Source organism: Mobula hypostoma, chromosome 4, assembly GCF_963921235.1.
Source record: "Mobula hypostoma chromosome 4, sMobHyp1.1, whole genome shotgun sequence".
Taxonomy (NCBI): domain Eukaryota; kingdom Metazoa; phylum Chordata; class Chondrichthyes; order Myliobatiformes; family Myliobatidae; genus Mobula; species Mobula hypostoma.
This window is the reverse complement of record NC_086100.1, coordinates 166373660-166391001: the sequence shown is the minus strand read 5'-3', so window position 1 is coordinate 166391001 and position 17342 is coordinate 166373660. Positions and strand designations below refer to the sequence as shown.

Sequence of the window (17342 nt, the reverse complement as noted above, 5' to 3'; positions counted from 1 at the left end):
GCTGACTTTCCAAAGAAGGTTGACGAAAATGATTCCGGGAATAAAAGGCTAACATATGAATAGTGATCAATGGTTCTGGGCCTGTGTTCGCTGGAATTTAGAAGAATGAGGGGGGGGTTCTCATTGAAACCTATCGAATGTTGAAAGGCCTAGTTAGGTAGGATTCGGGGGGAGATGGTTCCTATAGCGAGGGATTCTAAGACCAGAAGGTACAACCTCAGAATACAGGGACATCCATTTAGAATGGAAATGAGGAATTTCTTTAGCCAGAGGATGGTGTATCTGGGCAATTCATTGCCACAGGTGGCTGTGGAGGCCAGGTCATTGGGTGTATTTAAGGAGGAGGTTGATAGGTTCTTGATAGGGTGTGAAAGAATACAGCGGGGAGAAAGCCGGAGAATGTTAAGAAGGAAATGGGTCAGCCATGATCAAATGATGGAGATGGGTCAATGGGCTGAATGGCCTTATTCTACTAAAGGAAAAAAACACATGACTGAAGCGGAGTAGTAGTGATATGGAACTTCAGGCTGATAATGAGCCTGAATCTGCCAGCTCTTGGTAAGTCGACTCTGTATGCCTTGACGCTGTATTGAGGGTCATGGTCTCAGTCTTTCTCTGGCTGATTCTTGAGTCCAGCCTGTTCATCGAAGGTACGCAGGTGCTGAATTTTTTTCTTGCATGTGCTGGTGTGTACATGATAGTGCTGTGAGGTCATCCATAAAGTCAAGGTCTCCTAAAGCAGGAAATACTCCACTTAATGACTCTCTGCTTTCGCTGTTTGCCTCATGACTCAGTCAAGCAACAGGTTAAACTATATCAGCCATATCACACAATTGCTGCCCCTAACTGTGCAGGTGAAGTTAGCATGGAAACTCTGGATGAGCTGGGCAATTTTGTAAGGGATCCAGTATGACCTGAGAACTCACCTGATGCTCTGCCTGTGGAGAGCCTATCAAAAGCCGTTAAAAGTCCACAAAATTTACATGCAGTTGGCTCTGTCACTCTGTGCAGTGCTCTGTGATGTTACTCAGCATGAGATCTGGTTGGCACAGCCTCTGTTCTTCCTGAAGCTATCTTGCTCCTTCCTCAAGCACACATTGACAGCATCTGTAATCCATTGGACAATGACTTTGGCGAGAATCTTGCTGGGTACTGACAGAAGTGTGATGCCATGCCAATTGTTACAATCACTTAGTGCTCCTTTTCTGGGTATTCGAACGATGACTCCCTACATCTGGTCTTTGGGTCCTTGTCTCTTTTCCCAGATTATAGTAAACAATAGTTGTGGGATGTCTGCTGCAACTTTCGGTTCAGTTTTGAACAGTTCACCGTTCAAATTGTCATGTCTGGAGCTTTGTATTCTTTAGTGATTTCATTGCAGCAACAATCTCTTCTTTCTTGAGTGGATCTGTGTTGATGTCGAGGTGTTCTGCTATCTCATCTGGTGGTGGTCTATTCAGAAATTCTGCAAATTACTCTTTCCAACATGCTGTTTCTCAGCTGTCAAACGCTGACCATTCTTATCTCTCACTGGATACTGGATCTGGCCTGGAGTTTTTCGCATGCCAATTTTGAAATTTTGTGTACATTTCCCTGGTCACCTCGAATGACTGCTGATTCAGCTTCCTCTGCAAGGTCCTCCATGTAGACACTCTTTTCCTTTCTTGCAAGACTTTCTTGTTGGCTTCAATGTATGCCTGTTGATACAACATTCACCTTAAGTCATGTTGACTTTGCATCCAGCACTTCCTTCTTAATTTTTTGTCTTTCTTCTAGGGCTGTCCATGTTTCCTGCTGTATCCATTCTTTGTTCTTCCTTCCAGCTCTGTATCCTAGACAAGGTTTGCTGCTCTCCTTGAAGACTGAGGCAGTCTGTTTCCACATTGTGTTGATCTTGTACACTGACGCATTCTCATTAAGGTCTTGCAAGTCTTGAAATCTGTTCTTGAGCTGAATGGTGAAGGCAGATCCGCAGGTGTCCTTGAGCTTCTCAACATCAAAACGACTTTATGCTTGCATTCTGGTACCAGAGATTCTCAGCTTGAGTTTCGTCACTGCTACAACGTGATCATAACTTCCAGTATCCATTCCTCTCTTAACCCCTTTCTTTCACTTCCTATGTGGAGAAGAAAAAGGAGAAGGATCTTCTCCACGTACCATTGATCACCAAATGGTCAATCTGGTTCTTGTCTCATCCATTGGATAAGCACTAGATAGTTCATGGCACAGAATTCCACCAGTCTTTCACCATTGTTATTCATCATTCTACATCCACGAGTGTCCATGACCCTAGTGAAGTGTAAATTGATGTTGTCAGGGTCTTAGCCCTGAGCTGAACTCCTGAACCTGGTGGACCAGTGGACCACTCTTAGTCTGGTATCTCCCCTTTGACCTGTTTGGCATGGATGACCCTACCAAGAGCCAAAGCACATTGCTCTCTGGGTCATTGAGGCACATTACCCTCCAAACTAAGACAAGCTTGTGGTCCTCTTGGAGGGTCACTGACTTCAATCACGTTAAATTATTTCGCAGCAGCAGTGCAGTGCAAAGACATAAAAGTGCTGTAAATTTCAAAAATAAATAGTTCAAAAGAAAAGAATGATTGAGATGGTATTCATGAGTTCATGAACCATTGAGAAATCTGGTGGTAGAGGGGAAGAACCTGTCTCTGAACCATTGAGTGTGGGTCTTAAGCCCGTGTGTCTCCTGCCCAATGGTAGTATCGGAAGGGGGCATGTCCCGGATAGTGAGGATCCTAGGTAATGGATGTCGCCTTCTTGAGAAACCTTTCCTTGAAGGTGTCTTGGATGGTGGGGAGGGTTGTACCCATGAAGGAACTCACTGAGCCTACAACCCTCTGCATTTGCCTCCATACCAGCCACTTGTCAGAATACTCTCCACCATACATCTATAGAAAGTTATAAGAGATATTTACTCTGATCTCAGTACCCCTCTGCTTGTTTTCTTTTCTAGCTCCAGTGCAAAGTCATCGATCAGCAATGTTAAATCCGTTCCTATCTCAACGGTTGCTGCCCAATCTTCAGTGTTTCCAATGTTTTCTGTTGTTAAGAATTATGCTGCACAGTGAGTGTCACAGTGGTTCAGTTGAAAGAGATGCAAATGTACAGGATAACATAAACAAAATGCCGGAGCAGCCCAGCAGGTCCATCAGCATCTACGGAAGTGATGTTCCGGGCAGGGGTCCTTCTTCAGGTCTGGAAAGGAAGGGGGAAGATGCCAGAATAAAAAGGTAGCAGGAGGGGAAAGGGGATAGCTAGAAGGGCTGTAGGGGAAGGGATCTGATAGGAGAGGAGAGAGTGGACCATAGGAGAAAGGGAAGGAGGAGGGGACCAGGGGAGGTGATAGACAAGTGACAAGACGTAAGAGGACAGCGTGGGGAATAGAAAGTGTTGCTCCTCCACCCTGAAGGTGACCTCATCGTGGCATAAGGAGGCCATGGACCTACCTGTTGGAACAGGAATGGGAATAGGAATAAGAATTAAAATATTTGACCACTGGGAAGTTCCGCTTTTGGTGGATGGAGCGGAAGTGCTTGACAAAGCGGCCCCCCCCCCCAATTTACAATGGGTCTCATCAACGTGGAGGAGGTCACGTTGGGAGCACTGGACACAGTAGGCAATTTACAGGTTCTGTCTCGAATCCGAGTGTGACATCTTCCTGCAGCTTTGTGGGTCTCCCCTGTGTGCTCCAGCTTCACACAGCATCCCAAAGGCATGCAAGTTGGTAGGTTAATTGGCTGCTCTAAATTGGATGAGTGGTAGAATGCCGGAGGAGTTGGTAGGAATGTGGGGAGAATAGGTTACAGGAAAACTGCTTGGGGAATAAGTTTACTCTGCACAATCCTAATGCATCCTTTCTAAGAAGATTTGGTAACCCAAGGGTAGGACAAAGAAAATTTTGAAGTAATTTAAAGGAAGACTGAGGAGGGCATGTTTGTGGAAGGAATTCCACAAGTGGTGGCCCAGGCAGCTGAGTTAGGTGACGAACACAAGGAGATGGATGATCCCAGGCCCTCAGAGTCTGGGGTGACACCAGGAAGTCTGTCCCCTAACCTTGATTTCCTTGGCTCCATTGTGAGCAACTGTGCCTTCAGCTACCTAGCCCCCAGCTCTGGAGATCCCCCCTACCCCACCCCCCCAAACCTCTCCAGCTCATTTACATTGTCAAGGCCTGATGCTAATTAATTGTCTTAGCTTTTTGTCAGATCTTGTTTGGTTCAATGTATTCGACGGAACTTGTGATGCTTTGAGATGCTTTCCGACATGGTGCAAACTACTGTTTTTAGTCTGACATTGTGTTATTTTCCCACGTTGAGAGCCTTTCATGGTGATGCCAGGAAGTGAACAGTTTCATGATTCAGAGAACTTTGTGGTTTGGCACCAATCCTCAGTGGAATTAGCAGGCAAGTCTCATCATGTTTCATTGATCTGGTTTGGGTTGGGTTTCCAGCACTGAAAGGTGAAAAGTGAAAGCTCGTGGCCCAACCCACATAGCCTTTTTAAAACAAAATTAGTAATGGTAGGCTTTTTATATTAGTAATGTTTGAAGTGGAGGAAGCAGGGAGAGAGATTGGAGTGCTGCAGCTTCAGAAAGAAAATATTCTGTGTGGGCAGATTAAGACCTGTGTGTGTTGTTCCTCATCAGCACCCACTCTCACTTCCAACCTCTCCACATTTTCAGAGTACGTGTGGAATTTTATTTTGAGCGCAGTTCTAAATTGTTTGTGTGGAAGGATGGCATTGTACTAGAATCTCAGCTTATTAGGCAGTGAATTGGCTGGAGATGCAGCTCATTTCCAAGGCTACTGCCAGTACCACTTAGGCCAAAAGGCAAGTCTTGTTGCCAATTCTGGTTCAGCAACGGTTTGAGGAGAAAATCACAACATTCACAGTCTGAAAATGTACTAGTCAGACCAACGCTGGCCCAACGTCCCATTACATGTAGCTCTCATCTCTTCCAAATCCACACCACTGTCAGAATGAAGAACTTTCTCCAGAAAACCCTCTCTTTCCTTTCGGATTTATTAATGGCAGTCTTACACTTATAGTCCCAAATCCTGCTCGTCACACAGAGCTGAAACATTTTCCCTTTCTAGGCTTTATAGATTTTATAGATAGTTTCAGAGTTATTGAGAAGTAACATGGAAACAGACCTTTTGGCCCACAAAGTCCATACTGACCATTAGCAGTTATCCAACATTTTTTCATTCTCCTGAGCTCTCCCCAGATTCTAAAAACTTTGGACAATTTACAATGGCCAATTAATCTACCAACCTGCACATTTATGGAATGTGAGAGAAAACCAGCGTACTGTGAGGAAACCCACATGGTCACGTGTTGAATGTGCACACTCCACTCAGAAGGCAAAGGAGGGCAGGATTAAACCCGGATCTCCAGAGCTGTGTGGAGACAGCTCTACTAACCGTGTCACTGTTGATCCCTAGCACTCTGCTTTTGTGTCTCCTTTTATGTGTCTTAACTGTGTAGTAGCCCAGGTGTACTCTAACAAAGGTTACATCCAAGTTCAGTGCAGCTTCCGCAGTATTTAGCGACAGTTTTAACCGTACAGGGAGAATAAACAAAAAAGAGGGACTGATATAGGCTTAGTGTACATGCATGATTTATGGAGTCTTTGAGCTGAAGGGTCTGTTTTTATGCTGAACCTCTCAGATTATGACCCTTTCCTCTCATTGTCACCTCTTCCTCTTGCTGTAGCTCCCACACCATTCCTCGTCCCCTGTGGCCCCACTCCCTCACCGGAGATTGGGTTGTGTGTGATCTGTGGGGTATCTTCATCAGTGTCTCTTCAAGAATCCATATCTGCTCAGTGGCTGGGGGAGCAAATGAAGACTCAGTTGGTCTTCCTCGTTGTAAAGCTTTTGGTGCTAGCAATCAGAGAGAGTGGCCTCAGTCTGTCCATGTTGCTCTCTGAGGAAGAGTCTGTGAGGTGAACAGTGATGCCTTGGTTTCAACTGAGCTGACAACCATTCGTGGTCCAAAAATCTGATGAGGTTCCATTTGTGGAGAGTTTGAATCTCGCTATTCAGATGAAGTCAAGAGATCCACTTAGTCTGCCTGTGGTTCAAAGCTTATTGTTGATTCACGTTTGGAAAAAACTGTTTATCTGGTTCTATTTTTGCTTTGGGACCAAGGAAATTTTCCCAGGGGCATAGGCTTAGGTTTGAGGTGAGATGGGAGAGATTTAATGCAGACCTGAGGGACACAGGGTGGTCAGTATAGGGAATGAGCTGCCCAAGGAAGAGTTTGAGGCAACAATGTTAACAACGTTGCAAGGGTACTCGCACAGGGACATGGAAAGGAAAGGCTTAGAAGGATATGGGCCAAGTGTATGCAAATGGGGCTAGCTTAGAAGGGCATCTTGGTCAGTATGGACTGGTTGGGCGAAAGGGCCTCTTTTCATATTCAAGTTTAAGCAGTGGTCATTGTTATTTCATTGTCTCCTGCGGCATTCTGGGATACCGTCAGTCGTCCCACAGTCTCCCGAATGGGGCAGAGTGTAAATGGGTAGGAGGATCCAGTACCCCATCTGTCAGGTCAGTCAGCATTGGGAAAACAGCCGCTATACGACAGCTCGCAATGTATCTTGGCTTAACTCTTGTGCTTCTAAACAATAATTTTAATCAATAAGTGCAGCCTGGATCAGAATCACTTCTTAGTTATTCCACCTGGGAGTTAGGGAGGTACTGCTCCTCTAAAGGTGCCCAGAGGTTTGCACCAGCGCTCTGTGATGAAATTAGAAGATGGGGAAGTACTGCAAAGGATCAGGCCCTTTAGCCTACAGCATTTTGCCGAGCTTACTAAACTAACGAGCAGCGTGATAGTGTAGCGGTTAGCATAACGTTATTACATGTTAGTGAACTGGGTTCAATTCTGCCGCTGCCTGTAATGAGTATGTACGTTCTTCCTGAGACTGGGGGGTGTCCTCCAAGTGTAGTGGTTTCTTCTCACATTCCAAAGACCTACAGGTTAGTGGTTTAATTGGTTGCGTGGACGTAATTAGGCGGCGCAGGCTCATTGGGCTGGAAGGGCCTGTTAAGCTTTCAAAGGTTGAAAGGTCCAAGTTAGTGTCAGAGAAATGTATACAATATACATCCTGAAATGCCTTATCGTTGCAACCATCCAGGAAAACAGAGGAGTGCCCCAAAGAATGAATGACAGATATATGTTAGAGCCCCAAATTCGCCCCCCCCCCAGCTCCCCTCCCTCTCAAGTGTAAGCAGGAGCAAGCAACAATCCCCCCTCCCCCCACCAGCAAAAAAACCATTGGCACCTGCCACTGAGCACTCGAGTGTGCAGCAAAATCACCAGAAAAGACACTGACTTGCAGTACTCCAAAGACTACGTGTTCACCTAGTATTCGACATACTACAGGTTCTCTCTCTCCCTAAAAAGGGAGAAACAGATGTCTTTGTTTCACACCGAGAGGGGAGACATAACAAACAACTCACTGATTTATGATGTTAAAAGTCCGTTGTGTCGCTTTTCCGAGCTCTGTACCCAAATATCTCAAGTCTCTAGGTACGCAGCCAAAAATCTTCCAGCTCTCATGACACACCGGTCCGGCACACCGACCTTCGACCCGCCTGTCTCTAGAGCTCCGAGGTCCTTGGCCTCCAAAGGCGAGCCGAACTTTTAGGCCACACTCTTGGCATGTCGGATAACGGCCAGTCGTGACACCCCAAGAGCGGGTACAATTCCCGCAAAGAACCAAAGTCAGCGTGTAACTCCAGGTCAGGGTCTTCAGTAGAACCCTAAAATGGAAAAATGGAGATATTAAAGATGGAAATAGAGTTGTTCCCGAAGATGCAAGCAAAGGAGTTGCTGTTTAGCGCCATCTTGACTAAGCTCTGCCCTCTGTCAATTACTGTAAATATAATGATACTTAATCTCTTCTGCCTGCACATGGCCTATATCCTTCTATCCTCTGAATATTTATTTACCTGTCTAGTAGACTCTTGTACATCACCATCGTATCTTCCTCCTCTGCCATCCCGGCCAGCACATTCCAGGCATTCACCACTCTGTTTAAAAAGTAACCTGTCCCACATATCTCCTTTGATCATTTCCCCTCTCACCTTAAATGCACACAGTCTAGTATTGGGTATTTCAACTCTGGGATAAAGATACTAGCTGTGTATCTACACCGATCATAATCTTATAAACTCTGTCAGGTCTCCACTCAGTCTGCTTCACTTCAGAGAAAACAAACCCTAGTTTGTCTGACCACACCTTTTATCTCCTGTCCTCTAATTCAGGTGGTAACATGGTCAAGTTAACACTGGAAAGGGAGGAATCAAGCCCCGCAGATGCTAGACATCTGAAATAAAACCCTGTGGGAACACTCGGCAGGTCAGGCAGCTTCTGTGAGAGAGAATCAATGACCTTATAGTACATCAGAGCTGGAGGCATGTCCTTTATCTCTGATATCCTCTGCTGATCTGGTGCTGTCTGACTTGCATTCTCAGTGTCTGTTTGATGTTGGCTGACAGTGGGTTGTAAATAAGATGAAGTGTCTTTAGAATGTAATATAATATGACATGTTTATGCAGTGACTCTAATGTGGCAGTCATCTCAAGGTCCTTCACAGAATTGTTTTCAAACAGAACTTAACACCAGGCCACATAAAGGGATATCAGGTTAACCGCCTCTCAGCTCCAGGGACCCAGGATTGATCTTGACTTCTACTGTCTGTGTTCTCCCTGTGACTGGAGGGGTTCCCTTGGGTACTTCGGTTTTCCCTCTCATCCAGTAACGAGCTGGTAGCTTAATTGGTCTTTGTAAATTCCCTGTTATTGTAGTTTGGTGGCAGAGAATCGAAGTGAGGTTGGCTATGCTCGTGAAAGCACACCAATGTCTTTGATTTCTGAGAAGACTAAGGAAATTCGGCATGAGCCCGATAACTCTCACTGATAGAGAGCATCTCATCAGTTGTATCACGGCTTGGTACCGTATATCAATTCCTCTGGCTAAGACTGCAAGCAATTGCAGAGTTGTGAGCACAGTCTATTATGCAAACCAGCCTCCCCTGACTGTCTCTGTCTTCACTTCTCATGTCCTTGAGAAAGCAATCAACATAATAAATATTGAACCCACTTCATTCTTTCTTGTCTCCTTTCCTGTTGGGCATAAGGAACAAAAAGGTGTTTCTATGGACTGCCGGGCTCAAGGACAGCTACTGTATTTCTGTTACCTGACTCTTGACTGGACCTGTCATATACTAAAGATGTACTCTTCATCCCCCAATCCACCTTGCACTTTGCTTACACCACAGTTTCTCTGTAACTGCAACACTATAGTCTGCATTCTGTTTTTCTTTTTACTATCTCAACATACTTGTGTATGCAATGATCTGAACTGGTTGGCAATGCAAACAAAAGCTTTTCACTGGACCTTGGTACATGTGGCAATAACAAACCAACACCAATAAGTTGCAGGGGTTCACAGAAAGAAGGAAACGGAGATGGGATGGTTGTGCTTGGAGCTGACATGGACCTCAAAGGACAAGTGGTCCTCTAGGTTGTGATATGTGTAAGATTGAACTTGAAGACAAACAGATCCTTGGTGGAAGAGCTAAGATATAGGGAAGAGAGGAGGAGACAGATTTGGGAGAGAACTATAGAGCATGATGTTCATCTGTAGAAGGGACGACTATAGATTGTTGGATTGTTGGAAACTGGGAATGCTCAGGAAGTTGGAACTGGATGAACACTGAGCTCTTGGTGTTTGTGGGACTGGAGGAGTTCTCAGAAATCGCGAGGGGCAAAGCCACGAATGGAGGCAAAGGAGGTGTCCAATCTTCCATGAAACATAAATTCTTAAGGGATTTAATGAAGATAACAAAAAATCTTTCTCCCAGCGCCAATGGCTATTACCTCGAATTAGGGGTTCAACAGTTTATTACTGAGGTGAGAATAAACTACTTTACGCAGAGGGCTGCAAGTCTTTCAAATCCTTCACTCTAAACAGCTGTGGACTTGTCCATTGACTAAATTCAAGTGAGTTGAGTTTATTGCCATATGAACAAGTGCGTGTGTACAATAAAATACTTGCAGCATTATCACTGGTATGTAGCGTTTTATAAGCAACATTCACAAAAAACATGTAAGCCCTGGTTAAGAACGTGTTTTATTGTATTATTATTGTTGTTCTGTTAAATGTTTCATTTTCTGCAGTTTTCTGTAAAACGCAGCGTGTTCTGTTAATTAAGCTTCACAGTGTTGAGATAAGGAATCGTTTGCCCAGTTTAGGAATTTTGCGCCAGCCAGTTTTGGGTTTGTCTTGATAACACGCTGTCCAGTGGGATGCCATGAACCATTTGAGAGAGCTCGGTGGCATCAGATTTCTAGGAGACAGTGGGTTGGCTTTGGGTCTTTTGCTGGCAGGGGCTGGTAGTGGAAGGGGGTGTGAAGAAAAGTACAAGGGAAGATGATGCCAGAACCCTGCCCAAAGGAGAGACTCTGCTGGAAGATATGCTTTCTGCAGATGAATGGTTCTAAGGAGGAAGTGCCAATACTTATGAGTTAGCCAGTTCATTCATAACGGTCTTCAGGGGAAGTTTGAACTGTGGCTGGTGTCTGTCACACAGAACGTGGGTTCAGTGTGTGACCAATTAAGGCAAAGCACCCAACTATCCAGAAATGAGCTACAATGTTTATGTGCACATTTAGACTGGTTTAACTGTAATGGGCCCTTTTTCTTTTTCTACTAACTGTTTGTTAAAGTTGAAATATCTGTAAATATACTTCCTCTTTAATTTTATGCCAGTGTAAGGTCCTGGCGAACGGTAACTTTGCATGGGGCAGAATTTGTATAGCATTCACCACGATTTCCATTCCCTCAGTGGAATATTCCAACTTTCCAGTTGGGTTGAACCCGAATCATACAAACCTTAGACCTGTGTTGCTTATTGAAGGTGGCCTTCTCATCGTTACCCATGCAATGAGAGCCATGTGGCTGGTTGCCAGGGTTAGCTAAAAAGCCTGGTTTACTATGAGCCACGGTGAGAGGGATAGACATGAATTGTATATAAATTTCTTTACAAGGAACAATTAGAAAAATATGTCTATTTTTGTGCAGATTGATCAAACTGGTGATTAAGGTTGTGCTGGTTGGTTCAAGAACTGAATGACTGAAGGAAATTAGCTGTTTTTGAGCCAAGTAGTGTGTAATTTAAACTTTCTGTATCTCCTGCCTGATGATAACTGCGAGAAAATGGCACAGCCCAGATGGTGTGAATCTTTAATGGATGCAGATACTTTTGCTGGTGAGGAGGTTTGTGAAGCTTCTTACATTCCTGAACATTCGAATTGTTGTACCAGATTAGGATACAAGCTGTAGAAGTTTGTTAGAGTGTGCAATTTAAAGCTGAACCTCTTTAATCTCCTAAGAAAGCACTAGCGTGCCTTCCTTGTGATTGCATATAAGGCTGAGCTTGTGAGATTTCTAGACTTCAAAGGATCTACAGTTGTGAGTGCAAGTGAACAGGGTAGCTCATTGGCCACAAGGTTATTGATCGGCAGAACAGCTCAACGAGCTGTGTGGGCTCAGTTCATCGTTCTCATCATCTCTCAGCTGCTTCATTGTTCCCATTTATTTACTCTGAGCAGCCATCGCTTCCACAATGACTCAAAAGGCATCCTCCCTGATGATAAAATTGCCTAATTGTTTCTGAATCATGTGCCCAAATAAACATTAAAGAGTAAAGATTACATCAACCTCTGTAAAATCCTACAAAATCATAAGTGGGAGGAAGCAGCTTCAAAAACGAATATTTTTTATAACATAAAAAATCCCATAACTAAAGTACACACAGGAAGGAGCTCATTGATAAAATTCACCAGAAGTTACTAGTAATCTGGGCAAACGGGCCAAGAAATGGCAGATGGAATTTGACTCAGCAAGCGTAAAGTGATGCGTATGAAGTTAAATCAGGGCACATCGTACACAGTGAATGACAGGACACTGGTGGGTGGTGTTGAACAGTGTGACGCCAGGGGAAAGTACGTAGTTTCCCCAAAGTGGTGACGTAGGTAGACAAGGTGGTTAAGATGCTTGGCTTCATCAGTTGAGGCATGGAACACACGAGTTGGGATGTCATGTTATAGCTGCTTGGGACATCGGCAAAACTGCACTTGGAGTATTGTGTACAGTTCTGGTCACCATGCTACAGGGAGGATGTGATTAAGTTTGGTAGGATGCAGAAAGTATTCAGAAAGATGTTGTTGGGACTGAAGGGCTTGAGTTACTGGAAGGGCCGGGACTGTTTTGCCTGGAGCAAAGGAGACTGAGCAGTGACCTTATAAAATCATAAGGAGCATAGATAGGGTCAGTAGTCACAATCTTTATCCCAGGGTAGGGGAATCTAAAGCTAGAAGGTCTAGGTTTAAGGTGAGAGAGGAAAGACTTAGAAATGGATCTGAGAAGCAAATTTCTCAGAGGGGTAGATGGAATGAGCTGCCAGAGGAAGTGGTAGAGACAGATAAAATTACAACATTTAAAAGACATTTGGAAAAGTTCATGGATAGAAAAGCACAAGTAGACATCTGGTATGGACAAGATGAGTCAAAGGGCCTTTTCTCATGCTATGATGATGATGTCTCTGTGCATCTAAAGATGGTAATAAAGCCACTATATTTGAAGGACCCAACTACTTTCCTTCTTGTTTTCCAGTTTTTGGGAGTGGCCTTTCTCGGAGTCGGACTGTGGGCGTGGAATGAGAAGGTAAGAGTCACTGACAACACAAAATGAATACAAGAAGATGCCCTGCTCTGTACATAAGAGCTGTCCTTCAATAATTAATGCTTAACGGAGAAAGTGGGTGAAAAGAGGGAGAAGGAGTTACTTTGTTGGAACTGCAAGGAGAAAGGATGTTTCTGTTGCTCTGTCCTCAAGGACATTTTGGTTCTTTGGCCACGTTGCACTGGGGGGATGCCCACTGTTGACCAGAGGCAAGCATCACTTTTTCCCTTCTCCTTCAGCATTGAACTTGGAGACCTCCAAGGTATGATGTTCTTCAACAACAGCACATTATATCAACTCCACCCTCCCCAACAACCCCCATCTCCCAATGGATATCCAACACTAACATCTCTGATTCACCTGCCAATATCTTTGTGTCCCACAATGCATGCCCAATGATTTGCCTTGTCCCTATGCCCAGAGTCCTCCAAGTGCCAGCTCTAGCACAAGCCTCCCAGACAACCAAGGACATCTTCATAAGCCTATGCCTCGAGAAGGCAAAGTACAATGTAAATCTATTATCAAAGTCACCATATACAATCCTGAGATTTATTTTCTTGCGGGTATATACAGTAAATCCAAGAACCACAATAGAATAAATAAAAGACTGCAGTGAGAACAGGATAGACAAACAACCAATATGGAAGTACAAAAGAGAAAATAATAATAATAATAAATAAATAAACAATAAATATCAAGAGTATGAGATGAAGAGTCCTTGAAAATGAGTCCGTAGGCTGTGGGAATAGTTCGTTGATAGGGCAAGTGAAGTTATCTCCTCTTGTTCAAAGGGTTGAGGGGTAATAACTGTTCCTGAACCTAGTGGTGTGGGTTCTGAGGCTCCTGTACCACCTTCCTGATGGCAGCAGTGAGAAGAGAGCATGACCTGGGTGTTTGGGCGGGGGGGTGGGGTCCGTGATGATGGAAGCTGCTTTTCCTGTGACAGCACTCCTTGTAGATGTGGTCAGTGGTGGTGAGGGCTGTACCGGTGATGGACTGGGCCATATCCACTACTTTTTGTAGGATTTTGCATTCAGGGCATTGGAGCTTCCAATTTAGGCAGCATTCCCTCATTAAGGGCCATCACCACCTGAGGCCCTCTTCTCATTACTGCCATGGGGGGTGGGGTGGTACAGGAACTGGAAGACCAATATTAAACTTTATAGGACCAGCTTCTTAGGTTTGATTAGATTTACTTATTAATCACATTATATCGTGTCACGTGGCCGGCAACAATGAATATAGAATTGAATTGAGTCAGGTTTTATAAAAACAATCAAACATTTATTAAACTCTGCTCAATATATAAAAAAACACAAACAAAAATCTTAACCGGAAGTAAACTGCTATGAGGCCATTTAACAAACTGCCACTCAGTACTAGTTCTTAAAGTGATAAATGTGAAAACAGTTCTTAAAGCGGTAAATTCAAACACAGTTCTTAGAATGGTAAATTCGAAAGTCCAAGAGATTTATACAGTCAATTAGGAGAGACTTTCCTGAAGTAAAGAATTCCTCGAAGACACAACGTCACGCCAGTCCTAGCCGGATCCTGCCTTGTCTGCAGGATTCACGACGACGGAAATAAAACGGTTTAAAGGCACAGACCTTCCCTCTGGATACTAGATCCTGCACAGCCTTTTCTGCCACTTTTAGCAGAGGCTATCTCATGCAGATCACTCTTTCTTGAACAAATTCAATAATGGTCTCTCCTTTCTACCACCAAACGACTTCTTCAGGTTCCTGTCTTCACTCTCCAATACTACTGAAAAAATACATCAACAAACCTGGCAGAAATTGGTTAAACTGCTGGTCCAGCACTTTTGTACCTCACAATAGAAGGTAAAACTCAGTTTTAAATCGAAACTGCGCCATAAGGCAAATACGCAACGGAGCAGAGTCTCTGGCTAACGTTCTAACTGGAAAACCAACTGCGTCACCCCAGGGGTCTCATTTTATACCCATGGTGAACATGTCATCACGTGACCTCACATAGGTGGGGAAATCACATCATGTGACCTCCAAAAGACCATTACATCATCCTGATAAGACAGTCACAAGATATCCGTGAGGTATGGATCAGCCTGACAAGACAGGCACATGGTGTGAGCAGAATTATCTGCAGCTTAATGTGATAAAGACTAAGGAGCTGGTGGTAGACCTGAGGAGAGCTAAGGTATCGGTGACCCCTGTTTCCATCCAGGGGGTCAGTGTGGACATGGTGGAGGATTACAAATACCTGGGGATACGAATTGACAATAAACTGGACTGGTCCAAGAACACTGAGGCTGTCTACAAGAAGGGTCAGAGCAGTCTCTATTTCCTGAGGAGACTGAGGTCCTTTAACATCTGCTGGACAATGCTGAGGATGTTCTACGAGTCTGTGGTGGCCAGTACTATCATGTTTGCTGTTGTGTGCTGGGGCAGCAGGCTGAGGGTAGCAGACACCAACAGAATCAACAAACTCATTCGTAAGGCCAGTGATGTTGTGGGGATGGAACTGGACTCTCTGACGGTGGTGTCTGAAAAGAGGATGCTGTCCAAGTTGCATGCCATCTTGGACAATGTCTCCCATCCACTACATAATGTACTGGTTGGGCACAGGAGTACATTCAGCCAGAGACTCATTCCACCGAGATGCAGCACAGAGTGTCATAGGAAGTCATTCCTGCCTGTGGCCATCAAACTTTACAACTCCTCCCTTGGAGGGTCAGACACCCTGAGCTAATAGGCTGGTCCTGGACTTATTTCCTGGCATAATTTACATATTACTATTTAATTATTTATGGTTTTATTACTATTTATTATTTATGGTGCAACTGTAATGAAAACCAATTTCCCCCGGGATCAATAAAGTATGACTATGACTATGACTATGTATGTAACAATCGAAACATGAGGGAAATTCATTTTGTCTCTCCCGTCAGTCAACGAACACTACCTTGCTGTTCCACTAGTACATCATTTATTTTTTTGAGTAACATAAAAACTATTTTTTTGTCTTGCACTGTACTGCTGCAACAAAACAACAAATTTCAGAACATACATCTCGAGGCCACCTTATTACGTACAGGAGGTGGGCCTCTGCAGCTGTAGCCCATCCACTTCAAGGTTTGACATGTGAATTTGGAGATGCTCTTCTCCATGCCACTGTGGTAATGCATGATTATTTGAGTTACTGTACCCTTCCTGTCAGCATGAACCAGTCTGACCATTCTCCTCTCACTTCTCTCACACCCATAGAACTGCCGCTCTTTTTTGTTTTGTTTTTCACGCCATTCTCTGTAAACGCTAGAGATTTTTGTGCGTGAAAATCCCAGGAGACCAGCAGCTACTCAAACCACTCTGGTGCAAACAATCATTCCGTGGTCAAAGTTCCCTGGGTCACATTTTATCCCCCTTTCCGATGTTTGGTCTGAACAACAACTGAACTGCTTCAGCATGTCTGCATGGTTTTATACATTGAGCTGCTGTCACATAATTGGCTGATTAGATATTTGCATTAACGAGCAGGTGTACAGGTGTACCTAATAAAGTGGCCACTGAGTGTAAGTCAGTGATGATAAACCTGATTCTGGAGTGATTCATGTCCTGTAATGTTTATGACTCAGCCTTTATGCCTCTTGAATATGCACTGCTCCACAATCTTGGTTGCCTGTGGATTGCCCACATCTTCTCTCACTCTATTCCCACCCTAACACCCCTGACCACCCATTTCTTTCATTGAAAAATTGTATTGATTTGTAGGTTAATATAAATGGTGACAGATGGCGATTATTGTTCATAATAGAAACTGTTCTGCATGATTGACAAACACTGTAATTGTGTTGTTAATTTCACAAATGCCAGTTCAGGTTGTCCACTATTGACTTCGTGGCCACCGCATATCTGCCAAAGGTGTGACAACTCTGCCATCAAAAGCTGACACTAGTATGGACTTCCCACCGCCCCGCAGTACCAAAGCACTGAAATAGTTTTTAGGCGTTGTGAATTTCTATCACCGTTTCATTCTGAGCTTATGCTGTTCTTGTATGGTGCTGTTAAAGGCAGTGCCATTAATTACCTGCTCGAGTGGCCAGCAGACATGGTCAGAGTATTTGGTGACAGAAAATCTCTTTTGAACGTGACCCTACTGGTACATCCACTTCCCAATGCCCCTATAGCCATCACTACTGATGCCTCAGGATATGCTCTGGCTGCTGCGCACGAACATTTGGTTGGAGGTGTGTGGCAGCCGCTTGCTTTCTTTAGCTGGTAATTCCCCCCACCCCCACGAAGAAGGAGAAGGTATGTGACTACAAGCTACTCTGTCTCTATCTGGCTGTCCGCCTTTTTCAGTTCCTACTGGGGGATGCCATTTCATAACATTCATTGACCAAATTGTTAGACCCCTGGTCTACATGGCAGGAATGCCACCTGGTTTACATTTCGGAATTCATGACTTATACACAGCACATCGAAGGGAAGAGTAATGCTGGGGCTGATTGCCTCTCAAAGCTTGCCGTCAATGCCATACCCATCAAAGTTGAGTATGCCGACATGGAAACTGACCAAGCTACCGACA

The 17342-nt window shown here is 44.3% G+C and overlaps 1 protein-coding gene across 2 annotated transcripts in view; it reads left to right on the top strand.

Moving 5' to 3' along the window:
• Positions 1-17342, top strand: part of tspan5a (tetraspanin 5a) — a 104745-nt gene that overhangs the window by 61176 nt on the left and 26227 nt on the right. For both annotated transcript variants that reach the window (XM_063046892.1, XM_063046894.1), the window contains one exon: positions 12711-12761. In XM_063046892.1, the coding sequence (XP_062902962.1) occupies positions 12711-12761 (51 nt within the window). The remainder of the gene's footprint in view (positions 1-12710; positions 12762-17342) is intronic.